This window comes from Sciurus carolinensis, chromosome 1 (genome assembly GCF_902686445.1).
Source record: "Sciurus carolinensis chromosome 1, mSciCar1.2, whole genome shotgun sequence".
NCBI classification, from domain to species: domain Eukaryota; kingdom Metazoa; phylum Chordata; class Mammalia; order Rodentia; family Sciuridae; genus Sciurus; species Sciurus carolinensis.
This window is the reverse complement of record NC_062213.1, coordinates 67,514,809-67,542,392: the sequence shown is the minus strand read 5'-3', so window position 1 is coordinate 67,542,392 and position 27,584 is coordinate 67,514,809. Positions and strand designations below refer to the sequence as shown.

General features: G+C 34.7%; 1 protein-coding gene across 1 annotated transcript in view; it reads right to left on the bottom strand.

Moving 5' to 3' along the window:
- Nucleotides 1-27,584, bottom strand: part of Arfgef1 (ADP ribosylation factor guanine nucleotide exchange factor 1) — a 119,223-nt gene that overhangs the window by 55,538 nt on the left and 36,101 nt on the right. Inside the window, 10 exon segments of the mRNA XM_047547485.1 lie at nucleotides 984-1,218; nucleotides 10,477-10,613; nucleotides 11,629-11,708; nucleotides 11,711-11,801; nucleotides 13,320-13,321; nucleotides 17,333-17,443; nucleotides 19,639-19,692; nucleotides 19,695-19,715; nucleotides 19,718-19,747; nucleotides 19,750-19,912. Of these exon segments, the coding sequence (XP_047403441.1) occupies nucleotides 984-1,218; nucleotides 10,477-10,613; nucleotides 11,629-11,708; nucleotides 11,711-11,801; nucleotides 13,320-13,321; nucleotides 17,333-17,443; nucleotides 19,639-19,692; nucleotides 19,695-19,715; nucleotides 19,718-19,747; nucleotides 19,750-19,912 (924 nt within the window).

Sequence of the window (27,584 nt, the reverse complement as noted above, 5' to 3'; positions counted from 1 at the left end):
ATGTTCTAAATGAATTTGATAGACATATGGAGTATTAATACAAAAGGGTAATATGGTTATTTTAACTATTTAAAAATTCTGGGAAAACAATTTATTCCTTTGATCTAATGAATTCTTAGTCTTTAGTTAGGATTAAATATAAAATTGACAAAAATTAAATATACCTGCATACCATATCTAACATGAATGTGAAAATTGGCCAACATAAAAAAGAATATTTCTAAAATATGCACTATCTCAATCAAAACAATAATTTAACAAATAAGAAGTTGGGAAAAGCATCTATTAAATCAGTAAAACATAAAGTACTATTTTAAAATACTGAATTATCTGAGGATGAAAACAAAAACAAATCAGAAACTAATATACCTGCATAATATGTACAGACATGGTCAAAAGATTTTCTAACTTTATTAATGCTATATCTCTAAAAATATTTTAGAAGCACATGACTGTTGTTCTGTTTTCAAAGATAAATGATAATTGGACTTCCAACATTCCAAAAATAAAAAAAGCAAAAATTAATTTTTTTAAAAGTCCTAAAATATAACACCCCTTGATCACATTTTTTAAAGTACCTAATATTTAAATGAGGTAAAACCATGCAGACCCAGGATATATTTGGAACTTTCTTTAAAATACTGCCAAATTCATTATTACAAAACATATATACAATGGCAAAGCTATTGCGAAGGCCAAATTAATTTAAGAGAGCTAAAACCACTCATCAACTAGTGTAAGTTTCTTGAAGGCAGGGGCTGTGTCTTAGTTCATTTTGCATTCTCAGTGCTTAATGAGTATCCAGAATTTCATAGGTATGTGTTACATGAATAGGTGAATGGAGAAAAAAAAATAGTAGTACATCACAACATACAATTATTTCACATTCTAGAAAACTTTCCAGTGTGTTAATAATCTGATTTAAAAGAAAACTAATGAAATATCCAATTGTATAATCTTTAATGCCTGAATGCAGAACATACCTCAATTTGCATCTTCAGATGTGTCTTGAAGTTTGACAACAAAGTAAGAAATATGGAAAGAGAAAGCTCAAAAACTTCTGGAACAGATGAGACTCCATTTTTTGAGAGTGCAACACACAGATACTGCTTAATAGCATTAATAAACATCTCGTTTGTTCTAAAAACAGGTCCTGCATTCTGCAGAATGGATAGAAGTAACTGCAATGAAAGAATCTTGGATCGTAATTCATGAGATCTAAAATACAAAAGAGAAGCACAGTATATAGACAAGTTTAACATTATGGTAATCCAAAAATGCTTCCTGCTACTACATAATTTCATAAACTTTTCAAATGGAGAGGAACAGATAAAACAAGTACGGTACTTGAAAAAGCTTAGCCACTAACCGTGGATACTTCACTCATGCTACATAATTTCAAAACTTTTTTAAAAGAGGAAAACATCCTTCACAAATATTTAACATCAAGTTTCTCTTTCATTAGGACACAAAAAATAATTTAAAGATTTATGCCTTGTTCTTTTCTTTCAGTTAAATTTCTCTTTAGAAATCACCATAAACTTTCTCAGACTAAGTACCATGCTTTTTTCCTAGTTATGCTACTCAAAAATCCTAAAGAACAATACAAAGTTTGGTTGCATCTAACAAGTTATAGCATTACTTCAAGCCTACCTTCAAGTTTGTTTTCTTTTGAAGTAAACTTTTCGAGCATTTAAAAACTCTTGTAAACGTTAGTAGCTTATTTTAAATATTTTTTGTAATGAAAAGCTGAAAAATAAGCTTCTGGCATAAAAATTTATTTTTCTGGTCAATATACTGTATCATGCTTCTGCTATCTAACATTTAAATTAAATTTCAAAAATATGATTTCTCTCTCACTGAAACAGGTCTTTTATGCCCAACAGACCAAAGAGACTTATCCCAGGGTTAACATTTCAATTACAGGACACACTTAAAAAACGCTAGCAGTTGGTTCTTTGAAAAAGAAAAAAAAAAAAAGAAAAAGAAAAAAGAAAAAAAAATTTTTTTTGGTCCCAAATGCTGCAGTCACATTTACACAGTAAAGGGAACTTAATTGCTCTTAATCTCTATCTTAAAACTTTTATGGTTATAATTATCAAATAATTCAAGGATCTAAGTAAAGGAATACTTAATTTTATTTTTTGGTACTGGGGATTGAACCCAGGGTGCTTAACCACTGAGTCACAAACCTAGCCCTTTTTATTATGAGACAGGGTTTCATGAAGCTGCTAAGGTCCTCACTAAATTGCTAAGGCTGTCTTTGAACTTGTGATTCTCCTGCCTCAGCCTCCCCAGCCACTGGTAGCACAGGTGTGTGCTACCATGCTCTGTTGGAATACTTGTTTCATGTAAAAAGGCCTATATATATAAAAAACCTTCCTTTTTTAAAATAAAACTAAATCCTTATTATAAAATCATGTTCTCAACTTAGCTACTTTGAATCTATTTGCTATACATGCAGCAAATAAATCAGTACAAAAAATGCTTAAATTAAGTTAGAAACAGCAAAATATTGACTTTGAATAGCTATCAGAAAATATAGTGAGTCAAGTTCAGGTTTGTAGGGTACTAAGGCTCACACAAACTACTACTTGCAAGTCTAGTTCACATTATCACCATTTCTGCTTCACTTCTATAGTAATTAAATTCTGTAACTTATTATTCTCTAACATGTAAGGTTTTTTTTTTTTTTTTAATGTTTTATCCTTATATTCCTGGTATCTAAAACAATACCTGTGCATAGATGTGCTTAAAAGCATTAACTAATTTACTCTTTTATTCATTGATTTATTAAAGACCTACTATGTGCAAGGCATTAACAAATGGCAGAACATCAAATGATTATCTTATGATATACTAAATTATACTTTTGAGAGGCAAACTAAGCTGGAAATTTCAGGCCTGCAGTTTTTCATGGGATAGTTTCAAATTGATTCAAGTTTACATAATGCTTCCTGGATCATAGCAAAGCCAGAAAACAAAGAGAAGGAAAGACAAAAAAAGAAAATTATATTACTATAAATGCTCACTGAATTTTAGCAAAAAAAATTCAACAAAGAAAACCATATATTCTATTTTGGAAAAAGAACAGTTTCCAAGGGTAGAAAATTTGACCTCTTTCCGTTTTTAATTACAATAGTTTAATGGCCCTGATGGTCAAGTAAGAAAGTCTTCAACGAAAAATTCTTAATATTTGGTTTATATCTACCAACAATGAGAATTAATTATTTTACATTATTCCTTATAAGATTTCTTTGTAGTATTAAAGATTTCAACTTTCCAAAATAACATCACTCTTTTTGCAGGTCTAAATTAACACTCCCTTGCAAAGAACTCTTCAGAATCATCTATTTTTTGTTCTATTTATCCTTGGGATTTTAAAAAATTTGTTTTTTTCTGTTTCTACCATTTTTTTCTTTAAATCACAATTTTTACATTTGGAAAAACTAAAAGTGTCTGAGGTGCTTAATTTAATGTCACTAATATTTTAAAATTATGGCAAAATGATCATCAATAATGATACCAGCTTTAGGTGAGGAGGAGTAGAGAGTACGATTCCCCCCACCAGTTGTCCCCCCAGGAGAGCACTGGATCCCCTCCCCACCAGAGGAGAGAGCCCGCCATACCCTGTGCCCCTCCCCAGGAGAGGACAGCGCCCCTCTACCCAGCCATCTGCCTGCCCAGAGGAAAAGACAGCACCTGCCCCACCCCCACCCCCCGAGCTGGCAGACCTCTGGGAGGCAAGAAGAGTGCCCAAGCTGTGATCCCCATTACTCCCCAGGTCGGCCTCCATCTTGGGACACTGCACCTGATACCACAGCCACTTCCCACATGGTAGCCCCCACCCTAGGACAACAGGTAGGGACTGGAGGCAACAGCCCACTGTAACAAAGTCCACCACAGCTCTACATATCTGAACAAGACACTCTGGCAGCTCCATCTCTGAAAGTGGTCAGCTTCATCCTAAGTTACCTCAGCAGCCATCTTGGGTTACCTCTGCTGCTGCCACTACCATCTTCAGTTAGGGCCACCAGTTAGACTAGAAGTTCAATATCAAGGTACCTATACAGGTAAGCCAGTGCTGCCAGCACCAACCAAGACGTGGCCATTTCCATCTAGGGACAATAGCCAGAACCTGGAAGACGACTTCCAAAGTCCCTACAGGTTTGGTTATACCCTACAGGCTTAGTTATACCTGAGAAACCCTTTCTCTCATCTCTCCTGCTAAAAGTCAACTTTCTGCTGATTCCTCTTTCACTCTTATGATCTAATACCTCTATATTCCTACCTTCCCCAAAAAACACCAAACTCTGCACCCCCATACTCTTTTGGACCATTAGAAACTGTAGACACTATTGCAAACCTACTGTTTATACTATAAAGAATAATTGAACACATCAGTTCTGTTTATTGTGACAAAATTGTAAACATCTTAATAGGGGCTCATCAATTTAAAGCTGCATATTATTTGCACTGGGTGCTGTTAATATTGATCTCCTCCTTAAAGGCCAAGTATTAGAAACCTGCAGGGACATTATAAATCTGTAAGGGAGAAACCTTAATACCTTGGATCTGTACTACTAGAGGGGAAAAAACAGGAACAACATGAAAAAACAATGGAAGAAAGTGCCCCAAACAAACCAAGATGCCACAGTAAAAGAATTCATTGACAGCACAGTAGAGAGGGAATTCAAAATGTACATAATTAAAATGATCTGTGAAGTAAAGGATGATATGAGAACAAATGCAGGCAATAAAAGATCACTTCGATAAAGAGCCATGAGAGCAAATGCAGGAAGCAAAAGATTACTTCAATAAAGAGATAGAGATAATGGAAAAAACAAAACAAAACAAAACAAAGATCAGAAATCCTTGAAATGAAGACAAAGATAAACCAAATTAAAAACTCAATAGAAAGCATAAGATCACTTGGAAGACAGGACCTCAGACAAGGAAGAGAAAACATAAAATCTAGAAAATAAAGTTGACCACACAGTGAAGATGGAAAGGAACCATGAACAGAACCTCCAAATAATATGGGATAACATGAAAAGACCAAATTTAAGAATGCTCCAGATAGAGGAAGGCACAGAGACATAAACCAAAGGAATGAACAATCTTTTCAATGAAGTAGTATCAGAAAATTTCCCAAACCTGAAGAATGAAATGGAAAATCAAACACAAGATTACCACAATCCCACACCAAGGCATATTATACTGAAATTGCCTAGCATACAAAATAAAGATAGAATGTTAAAGACTGAAAGAGAAAAGTATCAGATTACATATAGGGGGAAAGCAATTCAGATCTTAGCAGATTTCTCAACCGAGACCCTCCAAGTTAGGAAGTCCTGGAACAACATAAACCAAGCTCTGAAAGGTAATGGATGACAACCAAGAATCTTATATCCAGCAAAATTAAGCTTCAGATTTGGTGGTGAGATAAAAACCTTTCACGATAAACAAAAGTTAAAAGAATTTACAAATAGAAAGTCTGTACTACAGAACATTCTCAGCAAGATATTCCATGAGGACGAAATGAAAAACAATGAAAAACAGCAAAGGGGGGAACTACACTAAAGGAAAGGCCAATCAAAAGATACCAAGCCAAGTTAAAAACTAAAAATAAACCAAAATGACTGGGAATATAAATCGTATCTCAAAAATAACTCTGAATGTTAATGGTCTAAACTCATTAATCAAAAGACAGAGATCATAAAAAATAGAAGACCCAGCAATATGCTGCCTTCAAGAGACCCATCTCATTGGGAAAAGACATCTACAGACTGAAAGTGAAAGGATGGGAAAAAACATCACTCTCATGGTCTGTGTAAAAAAGCAGGGGCTTCCATCCTCGTATCAGATAAAGCCAAAGAGAGAAATAAAGACATTCATACTGCTAAGGAAATCATACATCAAGAAGATATAACATTCATAAATATGTATGATCCAAACAATGGAGCATCTACGTACATCAAACAAACCCTTCTTGATTTCAGGAATCAAATAAACCACAACACAATAATACTGGGTGACTTTAACTCACCTCTCTCACCACTGGATAGATCTTCCAAACAAAAACTAAACAAAGAAACTATAGAACTCAATAATATAATCAATAACTTAGACTTAACAGACATATATAGAATATTCCATCCATCAATGAGCAAATACACTTTCTTCTCAGCAGCACATGGACCCTTCTCTAAAACAGACCATATGTTATGCCAAAAAGCAACTCTCAGCAAATAAAATAGAGATACTGCCCTGCGTTCTATCAGATCACAATGGAATGAAACTAGAAATCAATGACAAAATAAAGACAGAAGCTAATACTCCAACAACTGGAGATTAAATGATATGGCTACTGAATGACACATGGACAAAAGAAGACATCAGGAGGAGATTAAAAAATTCTTAGAGGTAAATGAGAATACTGATAAAACATCAAAATCTCTGGGACACTTTGAAGATAGCGCTAAGAGGAAAGTTCACTGCATTGAGCTCATTCATGAAAGTCAATAAATGACATAACGTTACATCTCAAAGTCCTAGAAAAGAACAAATCAACACCAAAAGTAGAAGACACAAAATGATTAAAATCAGAGCTGAAATTAATGAAATTGAAGCAAAAGAAACAATTGAAAAAATATTGACAAAACAAAAAGTTATTTGAAAAAAATAAATAAAATTGATAATCCCCTAGCCATATTAATGAAGGAGAGAGAGAACTCAAATTACTAAAATTTGTGATGAAAAAGGAAATACCATGACTGACACTACTGAAATACAGGATATAATTAGAAAGTACTTTGAAAATTTGTACTCCAACAAAATAGAAAATCTCGAAGACATGGACAAATTTCCTAGAGACATATGAATTACCCAACTGAATCAGGAGGACATACACAATTTAACCAGGTCAATTTCAAGCAATGAAATAGAATATGCCATCAAAAGCCTACCAACAAAGAAAAGCCTGGGACTAGACAGATTCTCAGCTGAGTTCTACAACACCTTCAAAGAAGAACTAATACCAACACTCCCAAAGTATTCCATGAAACAGAAAAGGAGGGAACCCTCCCAAACTCATTCTATGAAGCTAGTATCACTCTGATACCAAAACCGGACAAAGACACATAAAGAAAAATAAAACTTTAGATCAACATCCTAATGAACATTGATGTAAAAATTCTTCATAAAATTCTGGCAAATTGCATACAAAAACATTAAAAAGATAGTGCAACATGATCAAGTGGGGTTCATCCCAAGGATGCAAGGTTGGTTCAACCTACAGAAATCAATAAACATAATACATCACATCAATAGACTTAAAGACAAGAATCATATGATCATCTTAATAGATGCAGAAAAGGTGTTTGACAAAATACAGCACCCTTTCATATTCAAAACACTAGGAAAAATACTAGGAACCTACCTCAACATTGTAAAAATTACTTATGTTAATTAAGTCCAAGGCCAACATCATTCTAAATGGAGAAAAATTGAAAGCATTTCCCCTAAAAACTGGAACAAGACAGGGATGCCCTCTTTCACCACTTCTATTCAACATAGTCCTTGAAACTCTAGCCAGAGCAATTAGACAGATGAAAGAAATTAAAGGAATTCAAATAGGAAAATAACTCAAATTATCACTATTTGCTGACAACATGGTTCCATATTTAGAAGATCCAAAAAATTTCACCAGAAAACTTTTAGAACTCAAAATGAATTTAGCAAAGTAGCAGGATATAAAATCGGCACCCATAAATGTAATGCATTTCTATACATCAGTGATGAATCCTCTGAAAGAGAAATTAGGAAAACTTTCTCATTCACAATAGTCTCAAAAAAAGTGAAATACTTGGGAATCAACCTAACAAAAGATGTGAAAGACCTCTACAATGAAAACTAAAAAAAAAAAAATTAAAGAAGACCTTAGAAGATGGAAAGATCTCCCACAGTCTTGGATAGGCAGAATTAATATTGTCAAAATGGACATACTACCAAAAGCATTATACAGATTAAATGCAATTCCAATTAAAATTATAAGATCTTTCCTCATGCAAATAGAGAAAGCAATTATGAAATTCATTTGGAAAAATATGAGACCTCGAATAGCCAAACCAATCCTTAGCAAGAAGAGTGAAGCAGGAAGCATCTCAATACCAGACCTTAAACTATACTACAGAGCTTTGGTTACAAAAACAGCATGGTACTGGCACCAAAATAGACAGGAAGACCAATGGAACAAAATAGAAGACACAGAGACAAACCCACATAAATACAGGTATCTCACGCTAGACAACGGCACTAAAAACATACTTGGAGAAAAGATAGCCTCTTCAACAATTGGTGCTGGAAAAACTGGAAATCCACATGCAGCAAAATGAAATTAAATCCCTATATCTCTCACCCTGCGCAAAAGAAAACTCAAAGTGGATCAAGAACCTAGGAATTAGATCACAGACCCTGCACCTAATAGAAGAAAAGTAGGGCCAAATCTTCATTATGTTGGCTTAGGACCCGACTTTCTTAACAAGACTCCTAAAGCATAAGAAATAAATAAAAAATCAACAAATGGGATGGATTCAAACTAAAAAGCTTCTTCTCAGCAAAGGAAACAATCAAAAACGTGAAGAGTCTACAGAGTCTACAAAATCTTTACCACACACACATCAAATAGAGCACTAATCTCCAGGACATGTAAAGAACTCAAAAAACGGAATACCAAATAAAACAAATAACCTAGTCAATCAATGGGCTAAGGATTTGGGCAGACACTTCACAGAAGATATACAACTGATCAACAAATATATGAAAAAATGTTCAACACCTCTAGTAGAGAAATGCAAATCAAAACTACTCTAAGATATCATCTCACTCCAGTCAGAATGGCAACAATCAAGAATATAGCAACAATAAATGTTGGCGAGGATGTGGGGGGAAAGGTGGTACATTCATACATTGCTGGTGGGACTGCAGATTGGTGGAACCACTATGGAAAGCAGTATGGGGATTCCTCAGAAAACTTGGAATGGAGCCACCATTTGACCCAGCTATCCCACTCCTCAGTGTATACCCCAAAGACTTAAAATCTGCATACTAGTGATGTAGCCACATCAATGTTTATAGTAGCTCAGTTCACAATAGCTAAGCTATGGAACCAACCTAGATGTGCTTCAATAGATGAATGGATCAAGAAACTGTGGCATATATACACAATGGAATATTACTCAGACTTAAAGGAAACAAAATTATGGCATTTGCAGGTAAGTAGTTGAAGTCGGAGAATATCATGCTAAGTTAAGTAAGTCAATCCCAAAAAAACAAAGGTCAAATGTTTTCTCTGATAGGTGAAGGTTGATCCTTAATAGGGGGTGGGCGGAATGAATGGAGGAACTTTGGGCAGAGAGGAATGAGGAGCGGGAAGGGGGCAGGGAAGTGGGAAAGATGGTGGAATGAGATTCACGTCATAACCTAGGTACGTGTATAATGGCACGAATGGTATGGAATCTACATCATGTACAACCGAGAAATGATAGTTGTGTTCCATTCATGTGCAATGAATTGAAAAGGATTCTGCTGTCATGTATAACTAATTAGAACAAATAAAAATGAAAAAATGAAAAAAAATAATACCAATTTCTTGTTATTCCTTCTTAAAGTAGATCTTCAACTCTAAAGATGTCAAAATTATCAATTTTTGAGTGAAAAAAATTTCCCTCATAAGAACTGATAATTTTTAAAACATTCTTATAAAGTAAATGTGGTATAATCAAGTTTATTCTATAATGTAACCTAATCCTTTTTCTGTAAAGTTCATGTTTTCAAAATATAGAAGAGCCAATATACTGTATTTTGGACTCTCAGGATTTGGGCCTGAAAAGATTTTAGAACTTGTGCCTCTGGACTTAAAAATGTCTTCCTCCCTAAACCAGAACAATGTGACAACATAAAACTTATGGAAACTATGACAAATGTGGTTTCCAGCTTAAAAGGTTTTATTTTTATTGTTCCTAGTCTCCTCAGTGGATAAACTCAAACACTCTACATTTTTTAAGAGTAATTTTAGTATGTTATAGTAGAATAATTTTTATTACAGTAGGTTTTATTACATTTTGACTTGTAGTTTTCTGAAGTCTAGCATAAGGCTGGTTTCAAAAGGGCTATACTGTCTCCAAGGTTACTTACAATATGAATCATTTATTTCTTCACTCAAGAATTCATTGATAACCTACTACGTATCCGGAACTATTCTACAATGTTGTCCTACCCTTTGGGATATAGTGTAAGGTATCTTCTCTAGCAGTTTTAGAACTTCCTGTTTTCAATTCTTTTTTTGAAAGGTAGAATAACCATCCCACTTTGTATGGTTCTATAGAACAAGAATAGCAGAAGAAATCCAAACACTCTTAAAAAATTAAACTTTAAGCTTAAAAACCTCTATTTATCAAGCAAACAGTTAATGACTTACTTTGATCTGGTGGTCCATCTGACAGAGGTTTCATTGACAGTTTACACAATGACCTGAATACTAGAAAGGCATCCTTTTGTAAAATGTGGGAAAACTTAGCACCAGGTGAAGGTCCTGAAGAATTTCCAGATTCCTAAAGAAGTAATACACCATGAAATAAAATGCCTTTTCCAAGGTTAACTGAGTAATTCAATTCACTAACAGTTGGGGTTTCCTCATTTGTTAGAAGGAATCCAGATAAGCAATCTGCCACACTGCTCTTTTTATCCGATAAGCCATTCTGAGACCTAATAATAATATCTTTAAAAATGTAGCCACCAAATTCTAAAAATCTACCAAGTTCATACTACTATTGACAAAAAACTAGCACATCATGCCCTCACAAAATACCTATTTAAAAAGCCTAAGCTATGTTTTCTACTATATGTCACTGAGTGTATTATGCTTCTTTATTTTACTTTTATCTACTGTGGGCAGACATATGGCAGTACAGACTGTTAGGACCATGTTTAAAAGTTGTTAACTGCTGAAGATCAACAAGGCCAAGAAAACCTACTCCTCAAGATAGGTCACTGATCTAAAAGATAGAAAAAAAAGCACACAAAGTATAGAGGAAGAATTAGGAAGAACTGTCATTATCATAGCTGGTTTCTTTGTAGCCCTTACCAAAGGTTAAGATGAAGTTCTTAGTTTTTTTTTTTTTTTTTTTATTATAAACAAATGGGATACATGTTGTTTCTCTGTTTGTACATGAAGTCAAGGCATACCATTTGTGTAATCATAAATTTACATAGGGTAATGTTGTTTGAGTCATTTTGTTTTTTTTTTTTTTTCGTTCCTAGTTTTCTAAAAGTTTTTGTTACCCATGATACTATCATTATCTTGTGAATATAACAGTCTTTTCAAATGTAACTCAATGGAGGTGGGGGGGTGAGCATAGATGAAACATACCTTAGATTTGAAATGAAAATATTAATAGTATGAGGAAAATAAATGCTCTATTTTATAACGTGAGGGGAAGAAAAAAAAAAATCAAGTTTTTTTTTTTTTAATTTCCCAAGCTGAAATCAATCAGCAGTAACAATGGAAAGATGTACTAAAGGTGTTGATAGAACATAAATTGTCTCTCTCCCCGCACCAATTTATACCTGAGTATCATTAGAAGAGACAGACAATCTGTCGTCGGGTAAGGATGGTGTATACGCAACAGAAATTGGTGTTCCTGGAATCCATTCGCTTGAATATTTTCCCTGTCCACTACCATCCTCATAGATCCAATGGTGCTGTCTGCATTGCATTTATAGTAGTCCTTCTCCCATATCTAAAACAATAAAATTTAAAAATGCAATTACATATAACAACTGAAGTGTATTTAAAAAGCACAAATTATTTAAAATAAAACAGTGGCAGAAAAGCACAGTGAAGTAAAATATATACTGGCACCATTTAAAGGTCAGCATATTTACTACTAAGTAAATGCATCTGGCATACTTACAAATATGATCCTTAAGATGCTCTGGCAATGAAACACACTCAGCTGATGAAACACTACCCAGGATGTACCAAAGCAGATTTTTTTTTCAGTCTATATTAGTGCTTTGTAAACTGGGTACTTATGAATTCTAATTCCTTGGAAATTTAAAAGAAATGACTTGAAAAAATATCCCATTGTCAAATAAGTTTAGGAGATACTGGGAAATAGGTTGTTTTATTAAAGACTTTAGACTGCTAATATATACCAATCTCTCCAAAGGGGATACACGTTATGTAGTGTTCTCAAAATATGTTTTACCAAAAACTCCTCCACTTTTTAAAGAATACTTATTAATTAATATATCTACTAACATATATTCTTTGGAATGTAGCTGGGGAAAGGATGGACGATACCACTGAATGCTTTTTATTATGTGACTCTGAATAATCAATACTTGTAATTAATAAACAGAAACAAATGAGTTCTAGTAGAACAAACACAGATAATGCAAATACCACCAAGTTCTAGAACTATACTAGGTATAATGTGTATAGCCTTAAAAAAGAAAAAGCAATACATCCATGTCTGTGGTCACAATTTAGTAGCTAACTGGTAAGAAACTGTTCCTTTCATGCTACCAATGACAGAAACTATAACTTTGTACCAAGGAAACACACTCCACTATAAAGAACTCAGATTCTGGAATATGAAAGACCTGTGTTTAATTATGTCTCTACCATTTCACTATGTTAGTTCACCTTTCCTTGTTACAGGCTTTTCATTAGCAACAGAGAAAATAAGGTCTTCTAAGGAACCATCAAATCACACGGACACATAAAGAACACAACAGGTGATCAATAAGTGGTAGTTATTACTAATTTTGTTATTAACTGATAACTCTAACTTTTGAGTGGGTTCAAGTAATATGAAAGAAATGGCAGCTTCATGGATGAGAAGCCAGAAACAGCTTCTGAGGAGCCAGCTTCCATGAAGTTGCTTTCTGCTCTTTAAAAAATGAGAGTACACTACAATGTATTAAACAGGATAATTCCAAAGCATGTTTTGTAATTATCAAGTATTACATGAAAAAGATACTAAGTAATACAATGTATTTGAGAAGCTCAATATTACACAAAACTTGTCACTTCCTCACATGGACCTTTTAGAGCTTTAATATCATGTTTGATATGCTAAATACTTTCAAGGCTTTTATTGTAACATATATGTGTTACACATATTAAGAATGTTTACATATGCAAAGAACTCTCTGCAGGAGCCACAAAAAATTTTAACAATAAGAAACTGAGTTGCTATCTCATTCCCCAAAGCACTCATTCCAAACCTTATTCTCTAATACCCAATTACATCTCCTAAGGTCCTTTCTCTACCTCCCCTTAACAAATGACTTTCACTGTCAACTTAGTCAAGAACTAGGTAACTTCACATGTTTTCCCTCATCGTATCTTGCATTATGACAAAGTTCCTTGACAACTCCAAAAATCTTTTTCCTTCCCTCTCATTTAAGGAGAGATACTCCTTTGCATTTCTAAGGTGATCCATTCATTTGTCCTCAAATCTACTCTTCTTATCTTTAGGATCTTCCTCCACTGAATATTTTCTTTTTAAAAACAGTATGTTTTCAATTTTGTTTATACAACTGAATCTCTCCTGTTGCCCAAAAAACATATTCAAATCTTTTCATTCTAAAAAATCTTTCTTCAACTTTTGCCATACCTCAACCCTTATCCATTTTCCTCCCTCTCTTTATCAAATTTATCAAAGGAATATGAAACTTTGATAAAGAGGACTTGTTCTAAACTAAAGAGACCAAAGAGACACAGCAAATAAGAGTGTAGGTCTTGCACTTCAAAGAGAAAAAGGAAAAATGGTCATATGAGACACTTTTGGGACAAGTGGGAAAATTCTTAAACTCATGTATATTAGATATTCTTAAAAAACTGTTAATTTTCTTAGGTGTGAAAATGAAATTACGGTTATGTTTGACAATACATTCATTTGTTTAAAAAAAAAAAAAAAGCTATTGAGGGGGTCAAAGACATAATGTATACAAGCAATTTCCAAATGGTTCAGCAAAGACTTAGCTATGCTATATGTGTATTCAAAGACACATAAGCAAATGTAAAATTATTCATTAGTGAATACAGGTGAAGGGCATCTCATGGTCATTATGTTGTTTTTGTTCTTTTCTCTAGATTTGACATTTTTCTAAGTAAAAAGTTGCAAATAAAACACTCCTTTCAATACATAGTCTATACTTGTATACATTAGGTGCAGTAAAACTTTTTATAAGCAATCATACAGTAAATATTTTATGCTTCATAGGTCATACAGTCTCTGTTGCAACTATTCAGCTCTACCTTGGAAATGCAATTAGCAGTCACAATGGGCAATAAGAAAACCAATGAACATGACTGTTACAATGATACTTCATTTAAAAAAAAAAAAAAAAAAAAAGGGCGCAGTGGGCCAAATCTGGCACATGGGCCAACAATCTGTCAACCCCTAACATATAATATTAAAATTTTAAAGAATGTCAAGGCATATACCATTTTCTTTCTTCCCTAAGTATAAAGTGATTTTAAAAAATTCATACCTTTCTTTAGTCCCTAACATTTTCCCACTTAATAATTTTATTGGTTTCAACTACCAATTTGAACACAATAAATTCCATCTATAGCACTTGCCTTGATATTTCTTAGGCCAAAAATCTATTTCCCATAACATATTTCATAATCATTTCCACATGGATGGCCAATCTGAAGATCAAATGCAGTACACCAAAAGTAAATATCAGGTCAGGCGTGGTGAAGCATGCCTGTAATCCTAGAGACTCAGGAGGCTGAGCCAGGAGGATGGCAAGTTCAAGGTCAGTCTCAGCAAATTAGTAAGGCCCTAAGCAACTTAGTAAGACAATGTCTTAAAAGAAACAAAACAAAACAAAACAAAACAAAGGACTGGGAATGTAGCTTAGTGGTAAAGCATCCCTGGGTTTAATCTCCTGTACCAAAAAAAAAAAAAAAAAAAAAAGGTGGGGGGGAATATTAAGTAATGTTAACATGATTCAATTCTACCAATAATTTTACCATGCATTTAATCTTTTAGGCTCAAAACTGAAAGACCACCCATGTTGAAAAGAGGTAATACAGCAGGCCTGTTACTGCCTATCCTTAGAAAGACCTACTGCCAAAATCTCTTTGATGTAACATACATTATCTCCCTTATCAACCATTTTTTTTCCCCCAACTTTCACCGTTACTGTTTCCTATTCAGGCTTAAATTACTGTGCTGGTCTCCTACTGAACTTATTTTTCAGATTTAGTTTCTTAAAGCATAGTGCTGATCCATTTCATTTCTCAGCTATAAAATCTTCGATGGCAATTTATCTTGTCCTAGAATGAAGTCCAAAATCCTAAATCTGAAGTTTATAAAACTGTTAGTTAGCTTCCAACTACTTCTATAATCTTTTATATTATATGACATCACATATGCTATACTTCAGGCAAACCACCACCTGCCAATTTCCAAAAGTAAGTCTTTAGATTTTAGGTATATATGTGAAATACCACTTCCCTATATCTGTATGAATTCAGTCTCTTATGTCACCACTTATGTGACGTTCTTCTGAACTATTTTAGCTACAAATAATCACTCTTGTTCCCTAAGTTTTTATAGGATTTTAAAATAGAATTTTTGTTTCTAACAAAACTTATCATTATATTAGTGATATATATATTTATGTATGTATGTATATATGTACATACACACACACACACACACACACACACACATTCACATGCCACTCTACTCCAGAGCATGGTCTACCTTGGTTTAAATTTTTGTATTTCCCTATATAGCCATACAGCTGTATGCACTCCATAAGTACCTGCTGAATAAAAAGATGGATTAAAAAAATGAGATTGGGCAATAGATGAATGCCTGCTTCATCTATACTAAGGAAATATGTTCTTAGAAATTTTATAAATGGAAATTAGGTATAGTTGAAATGCTTATACTGTTATCCAAGATCCATACTATACATTTAATCCTATTTCTAAAAGTATACATAAGCAAGGGACTATGCTTAGCCCTGTGTAAAATATTATGAATTAAAGAAGTTTCAATGGATTGGTCTCAAATCTAACCCAAGCTACAATAGTATTCATGAAAAACAGTGATATTCATAACAAACTTTACAACAGTTTTATAAATAATTGTACTGAATTCATTAGATAGGTACTGACCCTATGTCAACTAATTTGTGATGATAAAGTTATAAGAAATCATGTTTTTCTCCAACAGATACAAAATATTCAAAAACCAAAACAATTCAAGTATTTTCTAGTTCATAAAATTTAGCATATTTAGGATGACGGAAAACAGTCTTGCCCCTCTTTTACCAAGAACTAAAACTAAAATGGAATCAACTTTTTTATTAGGATGGGAAAATGGGTTTTTATAAAAGAATATAACAAATCAGAGAAGAAAAGGAGTACTTTTCTATAATCAGAGATATCAGTCCTCCCTTATCTATGGCCACTTTTTTACATTTTGTTACCCACATTTAACTGCAATCTAAAAATATTAAATGGAAAACTCCACAAATAAACAATTCCTAGATTTTAAATTGTGTGCTGTCTGAGAAGTGTAATAAATCTCTTGCTGTACCACTCTATCCTGCCTGGGATAAGAATCATCCTTTCCTTTGTCCAGTGTATCCACAGTGCACATGCGTCCCATCTATTAGTCACTTAGTAGTTGCTTTAGTTACCAGATCCACTGTCACAACAATAGAGACCATATTCAAGTAACTATCGTTTTACTTAGCAATGGCCCCAAAGCACAAAAGCAGGGATGCTGGCTTATCAGATATGCTGAAGAAAAGCTGTGAAGGACTTTCTTTAAGTAAAAGGATAAAATTTTTCAACTTAATAAGAAGAGAAAAAATATCATATGCTGTGGTTACCAAGGTCTACAGTAAGAATGAAACTTCTATCCTTAAAATTGTGAATAAAGAAAAATAAGATCATGTTAGTTTTGCTGCTGTATGTCAAACTGCAAAAGTTATGACCATGGTGCACTGTGTACCTTTAAATTTGTGTACCTATGTTCAAGAAAAAACAGTTCATATAGTATGTTTGAGTTGGGTATTATCTAGTGGTCATAAATATCCAGTGGAGGAAGGTATCTTGGAAAGTATCCTATGTGGTTTTTTTTTTTTTTTTTTTTAGACACACATATAAAATCACTAATTTATAGAAATGTCTTATAATTTTGCCCTTTCAGTTCAACACATTATGTGGTCTCTATAGTCAGATGAAATCCCATAAACAATAATTTAACTTCAATGACTATATTACCTCCAACAACAATGTTCACCATTTCTTCTACAATGCTCTGTACAATGTCTTGTGGCTTTTCCTCACAGTCTTGGTTTTCTCCATCATATATCATATCATTTTTAGATAATGCTTTAAAAAAATTCAAGAGAACATTAATTTTTTTTAGAAACTTTTACTAAATATGTAGGATGAGAAAGTTCCTTAAAAAATGAAGAAAAAAATAAAATTAGAAGCAATTACATATTAAATCTTCAAAATTTATAAACAAACCAAAACTGAAATATTTTTAAAATTCATGCCAATTTTAACAATGATTCACTTAAGAAGCTATTAAATGATTATTCAACTTAATTAACTTCCCAGATTATTTCTTTTAAGATCGAACTTCAAATGTTCTAAATGAAACATTTTTAACATATCTTATACATGTTTATTTATACATGGTATACATACTATATTACTCCTCAAATAATATATTAAGTGTAATTAAAATCTGTTTTGATTACTAATAAGATTAATATTGTACTAGAATAGTGAGATCCTCAAAGAGACAAAGACAGGGCTGTTTGGGCCTCCACCAATTCTTTCCTTACTATTTCTTCCCCCAAAAATCTAAATTTCCAATGTAAAACTAAATTTGAGAACTAAAAAAAGAATTCTCCAATTGAATAAAAAACAAAACAAAATAAGCACTGTGGATCAGAACTTAACAGCCTAAAAGAAGTTGATGATGATAAAAATAGGATTTCAATTGGATTTTCTGAAATCCAACTGAAATGCTGAAAATAACTCATGGTGGCTCAACTAGCAAGTTAAAATGCTTTGGGATTGGAATTGTCCTGGGAGCCACTGTTCACACCAAAAGGCATCAGACTGTAAATCTTGTAGTGATTCTATCTCTACCTCTCCACATTATCACTACTGTAAAGGACCACTATTTATAATTCTGGCTTCCAGAAGCCAGTCCCCTCTATAACTTCACCATTCCTAATCTGTTACCGTCTGTCTACACAATACTGAATATCACAAGGGAAAACTGATAAATTACCTTGAGTCTAAAAATTAAGTTTCAATTATAAACTAAATTTACAGTCATTATTTAGAAGTATGCACAAAATGATTAGTGAATTTAAATCCTCAAAGTAAATGACACAAATAGATTAGATGAAGTCACTAATATTTATTACATATACTAATAGCTTAGAGAAGTTAACCATTATGTCCAAAGTCACAAATTAGTAAGTGACAGAATGTGCTCTAGAACATGTACTCTGAACCAACTGCTCTCAAGAAGAATTTTCATTTGTAACAGCTGTTGGGAGGGAAAACACCCTTATAGTCAAAATAATCACAATAATATTGCAGTAAACTGTTTCTATTTATAATTCTATGTTCCATAAGGCACCTACAGTTCTATCAGATGCATACAGTAGAAGCTCCCACTTCTTATTCTTAGCCCAGGTAGTTTCCTCTATTAGAAAACTTCCCAACTTTTCTAGTTAGCCAATTCTGACTATTTATCATGATTCATACCTAACACATCCTCATTTTTCTATGAAGACGTTTACTAACTCTACTCAGCACAACTGCCCCATGCATACTTTCAGGAAACTTATCACACTGTATATACTTCATGCTCACTTGACCCTCCAGGTAGGGTAAAAACACACTAAAAACAATCATTCTATCTATAATATTAATTCCAAATCTTAGCTCTGTGTCTAAAACAGTGGATACTCAATGGATGTTGCTGAATTTATGGGTAAACAAATGAAGGAATAAATAATATTTCCACTTAATCAGAGATTACCTCTTTGAATCAGCTCCTTTCCAAGTACACAGTGAAAGGTACAGGTGATTTTGGCAAAAGCAGGCTTGACAAATGTAAATCACATAAGCATTGTGGATTCACTACTAGCTTCACTACTGTGAATGGGTGGTTATAAGAGTCACCTCTTTTCAAATAAACACTACAGTACTATTTAAAAAGTAAAAAGGCATCTATTCATGCCACTACTAAGTTATGGAAAAGATGTGGTCAAAAATCAACAGCTAAAAACACAGAAGTCTTTTTTTATGAGTAGCATGCTTATGAGATGCTACTGAATGCAGACTCCAGTTAATAGATGTTTTTTTTTTTTTTTTTTTGTGAGTGTGATTTCAAATGAACTTTACTACCTAGTATGGAAAAAGGTCACAATTACTATAATGTATCTGATATTCATTAAATCATATTATTCTTTCTACATTTCTTCATCAAAATATCTCATTGCTAAGCATTCCCTTAACCACCATACCACCCCGCACCCCCGTCTCAAGATTACTTTCAGCTGCAGTTGCCTGATCAGCTTCAGTCTGCTCATTTTCTGCACTGGAATATCAGATCCATTTTCAGGCTCGTATCATCCTGGAGACTTTTATCCACATCATTGTATGGGGGTCAAGGTCCCCTTCATGTTCTTGGGATATATGATCAACAGTCTGAGGCGGCAAATATCTAAGTTGAGGTGATTCAGGCTCATGATGGCTTACTGGAGACTGTAAGAGATGATGATGCTGTCGATGCCTTTCTTTCTCCATTTGTTTGGCTTCCTGCAACTATAAAAAAATAATATTTTCAATATTGTAAAACAAACAGTTCAAAATCTAGAGGAATGCTCTTTCATCCAACTATAATCCTTTATGTAAGATGTCACCTTTTCTCTAGACTTGGAAATTATAGCCCACCAGAAACAACATAAAATATACTCAAAATGATAATGTTTACTCCTTAGGTGGCTGGAAACTGGTGCATAAGAACACAGATGGAAGACTTTTACATATATCCTTTTGATTATATTTGCTATTTAATGTTATGAATGCATTAATTAAATGAAACAATTTCTAAAAAGCCTCAGAGTAATACCTGGCTTATTGCCAATAATGGATTTACCTCAAATCAAATAAAAATTCCACTAAACGAGGAAAGGATAGATGAAAAACACATACACGGGTATGCACACATTCACTTTTACTTACACATACTTAAATAAAGTATAGAAAGATACATAGGAAACTATAGAGGATGGGGATCAGAAATGACCAAATGGGAAACAAACAGTAGGTGGGAACTTTTTGGTACACACTTTTCTTTTTTTGTGTACCAGGGATTGAACTCAGGGCACTCAACCACTAAGCCCCATCCCCAGTCCTATTTTTGTATTTTATTTAGAGACAGTGTCTGACAGAGTTGCTTAGTATCTTGCTTTTGCTGAAGCTGGCTTTAAACTTGCGATCCTCCTGCCTCAGCCTCAGCTGGGATTACAGGTGCCACCACGCCTGGTATATAGCTTTTCTGTAGCATGTTCTTATATTACCTTGTAAAAATCTTTTAATTTAAAAATGACAAAACTATATTTAATAAGTTACAATGAGTGCTTAACTCATTCTGCCCAGTCACCTAATAAGTATGAAAACACTGTGCCTACAAATTTCTGATTTTTATTTTAGCAGACCTGTAATTCTAATGTACATAACACTATCTATAAAACTGGCTTTCTTACAAGATACTAAAAACATCAACCAGGATTATAGAGTTTGCTTTTTTAGCACTTTACTGCCCCTCACACATCTCTCTTAGTCCTCATGACCCGAGAAGAATGATTCTAACAGAATTTTCACAGTATCAAATATGAACATTTCATACTTTCCATTAATATTCCAAGTTATGGAACTAAATACATGAATTTATAAAAGAAATCTGAATCCAAAGATTTTAATGCCCAAAAAGACAGGAAAAGCCTTAAAATCCATATGGTACAAATTTCTTACTTTATAGATAAAGAAAATGATGAGCATGACTAGTGTGACAATGAAGATGATAACAGAATTCTCAACCGATACTTTAGCCCATTCATGGAAAAGTCCATTTCCAAATTATCAGTGAGAAATCTATGACTTGCAATTAAATTTCACCCTTGGCCCAACTTTAACCAATCTGCACCATGGTTTCTTGGGGCAAGTACATGGTCTGGAAAAGACATCAATTCTAGTGTTTTTCATTTATTCCAAAGTTGTTAAAAAACTTTTGCAATATCTTAAAAAAAGAGAAAAATTCTCTTTTATAAAAATAACATTCTCTATACATTTCTGTTCTTTCTAATGTATGGTTTCTCAACATCAGAACTACTAACATTTGGGATCAGGTATTTCTTTGCTATGGGTTTCTATTCCGTGTATCCCAGAGAGTTTAGCATCACTGAACTCTGTCTACAATATTCCTGAGGCAGCCTCCCTGTCCCCCAGATTTTGAATATATACATTCAAAACTATTATGTATACCTTATAAGCAGAAATGCTCACATGCTTAGTAATACAGTGTGGAGGGGAATACACAAGGGAGTGAAAATCAAATAGACTAGAAAGCCACATCATGGTGGCCATCTTAAAGGCTGGGAACCACACTTGCTTTTGGAATCCATTTTTTTCTTTTTTTTTTTTTTGCAGTGCTGGGGATAAGAACCCAGGGCCTTAGTGCTTGCGGCAAGCACTCTACCAACTGAGCTATATCCCCAGCCCACACTTGCTTTTGAATATATTAACTTCTTTGGATTTTCTCCTTTGAAAAAAATTTAAATTAGTATTTTATGATAAAGTCTAGGAAGATTTGTTTTGTCAAAAGTTTATGTTATATGTACATCCATAATACATAATAAAAAAATGTGGAGAGAAAAGAGTTTATTGTTAGGGGGTCAGGGAAAGAGTGAGGGTTAGCAATAGTATATACAAATGAATTAGACCTCCAGCTAGGAAGATTTTAGCCAATACATTAGTTAAATTATCTGTGTTCCTTTCTCCCTTATTTTATCTCTGCCATCTTTCCACTTTTCTAAAATTATCCATGACATAAAACATGCTCACACCTTTACCACAATTCAGTTACATATCTGATTATCTGTTTAAGGCTCATCTTCCCCTCCTTTGCTCCAACCTGTAAGATCTTTGAAGGTAGTGGTCAGGTCAGTTTTGCTCATCACTAAATAACTGAAGTCTAACAGTGCTAGGAACATACAAAAAATTTCAATAAAAATTTATTGAACAAATTAAACCAGTAAAATTTCTGTTTCTGTCATTAAAAATTGACAAAATTATTTTCATTCACACTGCCGAAAATGTAGCAAGATCAGTTTGTAGTTGTAAAATACAGAACTAAACTAACCAATATATAGGCGAATAAAAGAACAGACTATAGTATATCCTGGAGAACTATACATCTATAAGAAAGCATGAGGACAATGTCTAAAGACTGACATGAAATGTGCTTTTCAGGACACTGTTAGGTAAAAAGAGCAAAGTACAAAAGAGTATCTATAGCAAGTGTGGTTTCCCAGCCTTTAAGATGGCCACCATGATGTGGCTTTCTAGTCTATTTGATTTTCACTCCCTTGTGTATTCCCCTCCACACTGTATTACTAAGCATAATATGTGTGAGCATTTCTGCTTATAAGGTATACATAATAGTTTCTGTCTTGTCACTTTCTTTCTTGAATCATTCTTTCTAGGGAAGTTAACTGCAATGTCAGGAGCAGCCCTTTGAGACATACAAGGTATAGAATTAAGGCCTCTCCCCAGGAGATTAAGTCTTTTTTTTTTTTAAGATGTTGATAGACCTTTATTTTATTCATTTATTTATTTATTTTTTAATATGTGGTACTGAAAATCGAACCGAGTGTTTCACCTGTGCTAGGCAAGTGCTCTGCCATTCAGCCACAACCCCAGACCGAGATTAAGTCTTTAAATGACTGTAGCCCTATCTGGTATTCTGACCCATGCAGCCAATGGCAACCTTGTGCAAAACCCAAGCCAGAACCTCCCAGCTAAGCTACCTGTGGTTTCTGTACACTCTAAAACTGTTAAGAGGTGATTGTTTGCTATTTAAATCTAAAATGTGAAGTGATCTGTTATGCAATGATAGATAACTAACATAGTATGCTACCTTTAATGTAAGAAAGTGACATAGGAAGCAATACATGTATCTACTCACTTGCTAAGAAATGAAGGAAGGATAAGCTAAAAACTAAAGAGATTAATTATATTCAAGGAGTAGAAAGAAGGGAGAAACAGAAATGGGGTGGTAAAAACTAGAAAGGAATGGAACTTCTCTGAATATGCCTTTATACAGTTTTGATTCTTAAATCACTGTAATGTTTTACATACCCCCGAAATAGATAAGTAAAACTATTTGGGATGTAAGGGTTTCTGAAAATGAAAAAAGTTATCGACCAAAATGTATTATAAAGAGATAAAATTACCCCTCTGAAGTTGAACAGTGGGGGGAAGAAAGAAACTAACGTAAGTAACTTTGGAAAATAGTTTGAACATAAAATATACAGACAGAGAACTGAATATAAATGCTATAATATACTTAGTAAATTTGCTTCTTCCAGTGGTATAAGTTAGCAATTCTAAAACTAACATATGTAACAGGATTGAACAATTAGTACAAAGAAAATTAAAGCCAGATTTCTTACTGTTTAGAGAAAGAATTTACAAAGAAGGGAGAAGCCTTGAGAGGTTCTTTCCACGGGGCGGTCCAAGATGGCGGCCTAGAGGGTGACTGCACCCCCAGTCGCTCCAGAACCCAGGAGTTAAGAAGGGGAGGCATTGAGAGACTCGGACGGAAATAGAGCCACTGGTGAGTCTGCCCACTGGGTAAAGCTCGGCCCGGGTGGCAGGCCCAGATAGAGGTGGCTTATCGGAGCAGGGCAGGGCAGCTAGAGTCTTCCACAGGCAGTCCTGCGCACTCCGGGGGTGGGCCCCGCCCACACAGTCAGCTTCTCCAGGTTCTCGGAGCAGGCCCCCTAGTGAGAGCCTTTCTGACCAGAATAAGCTCCAAGTCCCGGAGCCAGCGCAGCGCAGCGTACTCCAGCAAGCAGGCAGCTTCAGGGACCAGGATAGGGCAGCCAGAAACTTCCCCAAGTAGCCTAGACCCCTGTGGTGGGAGGTGCCTTTCAAGGCTAGCTTCTCGAACCAGACCGCCCAGTGAGAGGCTTTCTACATAGAACCAGCCACAAGTCCCCGAACCAATGGAGAGCTTCGATCCGCAAGCAGCCTCTGGGATCAGGGCAGGGCAGTCAGAGACCTCTTCAGGTGGCTCTGACCACTCCGGCCCCAGGTTCTTTCCACGGGGCGGTCCAAATGGCGGACTAGAGGGTAACTGCACCCTCAGTCGCTCCAGAACCCAGGAGTTAAGAAGGGGAGGCACTGAGAGACTCAGACTGAAATAGAGCCACGGGTAAGTCTGCCCACTGGGTAAAGCTCGGCCTGGGTGGCAGGCACAGATAGAGGTGGCTTATCAGAGCAGGGCAGGGCAGCTAGAGTCTTCCCCAGGTAGCCTTCCACACTCCGGCAGTGGGCTCCTCCCACATGGCCAGCTGCACGGTGCAGGCCCACAGCGAGAGCCTTTCCGCATAGAGCCAGCTCCAAACCCTGGAACCAGTAGGGGGCTAGGAGCAGCTTTCTTCGGATGCACTGCATTATCAAATTCCTCCAAGACATCAGGCTACTGAAGGCTGGGAAGTGATACACTGGAAATCTACCGGGACACTATAAGCCAATAGCGGAAATCTGCAATATCTCAGGGTCCCACTGACAGCTGACCAATATGAGAAAACAAGGGAAGAAAATGTCCCAAACAAACCTAGATACTACATCAATAAAACCCAATGACAGCACAGCAGAAGAAATGTCAGAAAGCGAGTTCAGAATGTACGTAATTAAAATGATCAGGGAAGCAAATGAGGAGATGAAAGAGCAAATGCAGGCATTGAAGGAGGAGATGAAAGAGCAAATGCAGGCATTAAATGATCGCACCAATCAACAGTTAAAAGACCAAATACGGGAAGCAAGAGATCATTTCAATAAAGAGTTAGAGATACTGAAAAAAAAACCAAACTGAAATACTTGAAATGAAGGAAACAATAAACCAAGTTAAAAACTCCATAGAAAGCATAACCAATAGGATAGAACACTTGGAAGACAGAACCTCAGACATTGAAGACAAATTATTTAATCTTGAAAACAAAGTTGGCTAAACAGAGAATACGGTAAGAAATCATGAACAGAATCTACAAGAATTAATATTATGAAAAGGCCAAATTTAAGAATTATTGGGATTGAGGAAGGCACAGAGAAACAAACCAAAGGAATGAACAATCTATTCAATGAAATAATAACAGAAAATTTCCCAAATCTGAAGAATGAAATGGAAAACCAAGTACAAGAGGCTTATAGAACTCCAAACATACAAAATTACAACAGACCCACACCAAGGCACATTATTATGAAAATACCTAACATACAAAATAAAGACAGAATTTTAAAGGCCGCGAGAGAAAAGAACCAAATTACATTCAGGGGGAAACCAATAAGAATATCAGCAGATTTTTCAATCCAGACCCTAAAAGCTAGAAGGGCCTGGAACAACATATACCAAGCCCTGAAAGAAAACGGATGCTAACCAAGAATCTTATACCCAGCAAAACTTACCTTCAAATTTGACGATGAAATAAGATCCTTCCATGATAAACAAAAGCTAAAGGAATTTACAAAAAGAAAGCCAGCATTACAGAACATTCTCAGCAAAATATTCCATGAGGAAGAGATGAAAAACAACAATGCAAATCAGCAACAAGAGGCGCTAGCCTAAAGGAATAGCCAAATAAAGGAGAAACCAAATCATGTCAAAAACAAATATGAGTCAATTGACTGGGAATACAAATCATATCACAATAATAACCCTGAATGTTAATGGCCTGAATTCATCAATCAAAAGACACAGACTGGCAGATTGGATTAAAAAGAAAAATCCAACAATATGCTGCCTGCAAGAGACTCACCTCATAGAAAGAGACACCCATAGACTAAAGGTGAAAGGATGGGGAAAAATATACCATGCACACGGACACAGCAAAAAAGCTGGAGTATCCATCCTCATTTCAGATAATGTGGACTTCAAGCCAAAACTAGTCAGAAGGGATAAAGAAGGACATTACATGCTGCTTAAGGGAAGCATAAATCAGCAAGACATAACAATCATAAATATCTATGCCCCGAACACTGGCTCATCCACGTACGTCAAACAATCCTTCTCAATTACAGAATTCAAATAGACCACAACACAATAATACTAGGCGATTTTAACACACCCCTCTCACCACTGGATAGATCGTCCAAACAAAAATTGAATAAAGAAACCATAGATCTCAATAACACAATCAACAATTTCGACTTAACGGACATATATAGAATATACCATCCAACAAAGAACGAATACACTTTCTTCTCAGCAGCACATGGATCCTTCTCTAAAATAGACCATATTTTATGCCACAAAGCTACTGTTAGCAAATACAAGAAGATAGAGATACTACCTTGTACTCTATCAGATCATAATGGATTGAAATTAGAAATAAATGACAGAATAAAAACAGAAACTTCTCCAATACCTGGAGATTAAATAATACACTATTATATGATGAATGGATAACAGAAGACATCAGGAGGGAAATAAAAAAATTCTTAGAAGTAAACGAGAACAAAGACACATCATATTAAAATCTCTGGGACACTATGAAAGCAGTACTTAGAGGAAGATTTAGTTCATGGGGCGCATTCAAAAAAAGAAGTAGAAATCAACAAATAAACGACTTAACACTACAGCTCAAAGCGCTAGAAAAAGAAGAGCAGACCAATACCAAAAGTAGTAGAAGAGAGGAAATAGTTAAAATCAGAGCCGAAATCAACGAAATCGAAACAAAAGAAACAATCGGAAAAATTAACAAAATAAATAGTTGGTTCTTTGAAAAAATAAATAAAATTAATAAATCCTTAGCCACACTAACAAAGAGAAAGAGGGAGAAAACTCAAATTACTAAAATTCAGAATGAACAAGGAAATATCACAACAGACACGAGTGAAATACAAAACATAATTAGAAGCTTTCGAAAATCTATACTCCAACAAAACAGAAAACCTTGAAGACATCAACAAATTTCTAGAGACATATGAATTACCTAAACTGAACGAGGAGGACATACACAACTTAAATAAACCAATCTCAAGCAATGAAATAGAAGAGGTCATCAAAAGCCTACCAACAAAGAAAAGTCCGGGACCAGATGGGTTCTCAGCCGAGTTCTACAAAACCTTTAAAGAAGAGCTCATTCCAATACTCCTCAAACTATTCCATGAAATAGAAAAGGAGGGAACCCTCCCAAACTCGTTCTATGAA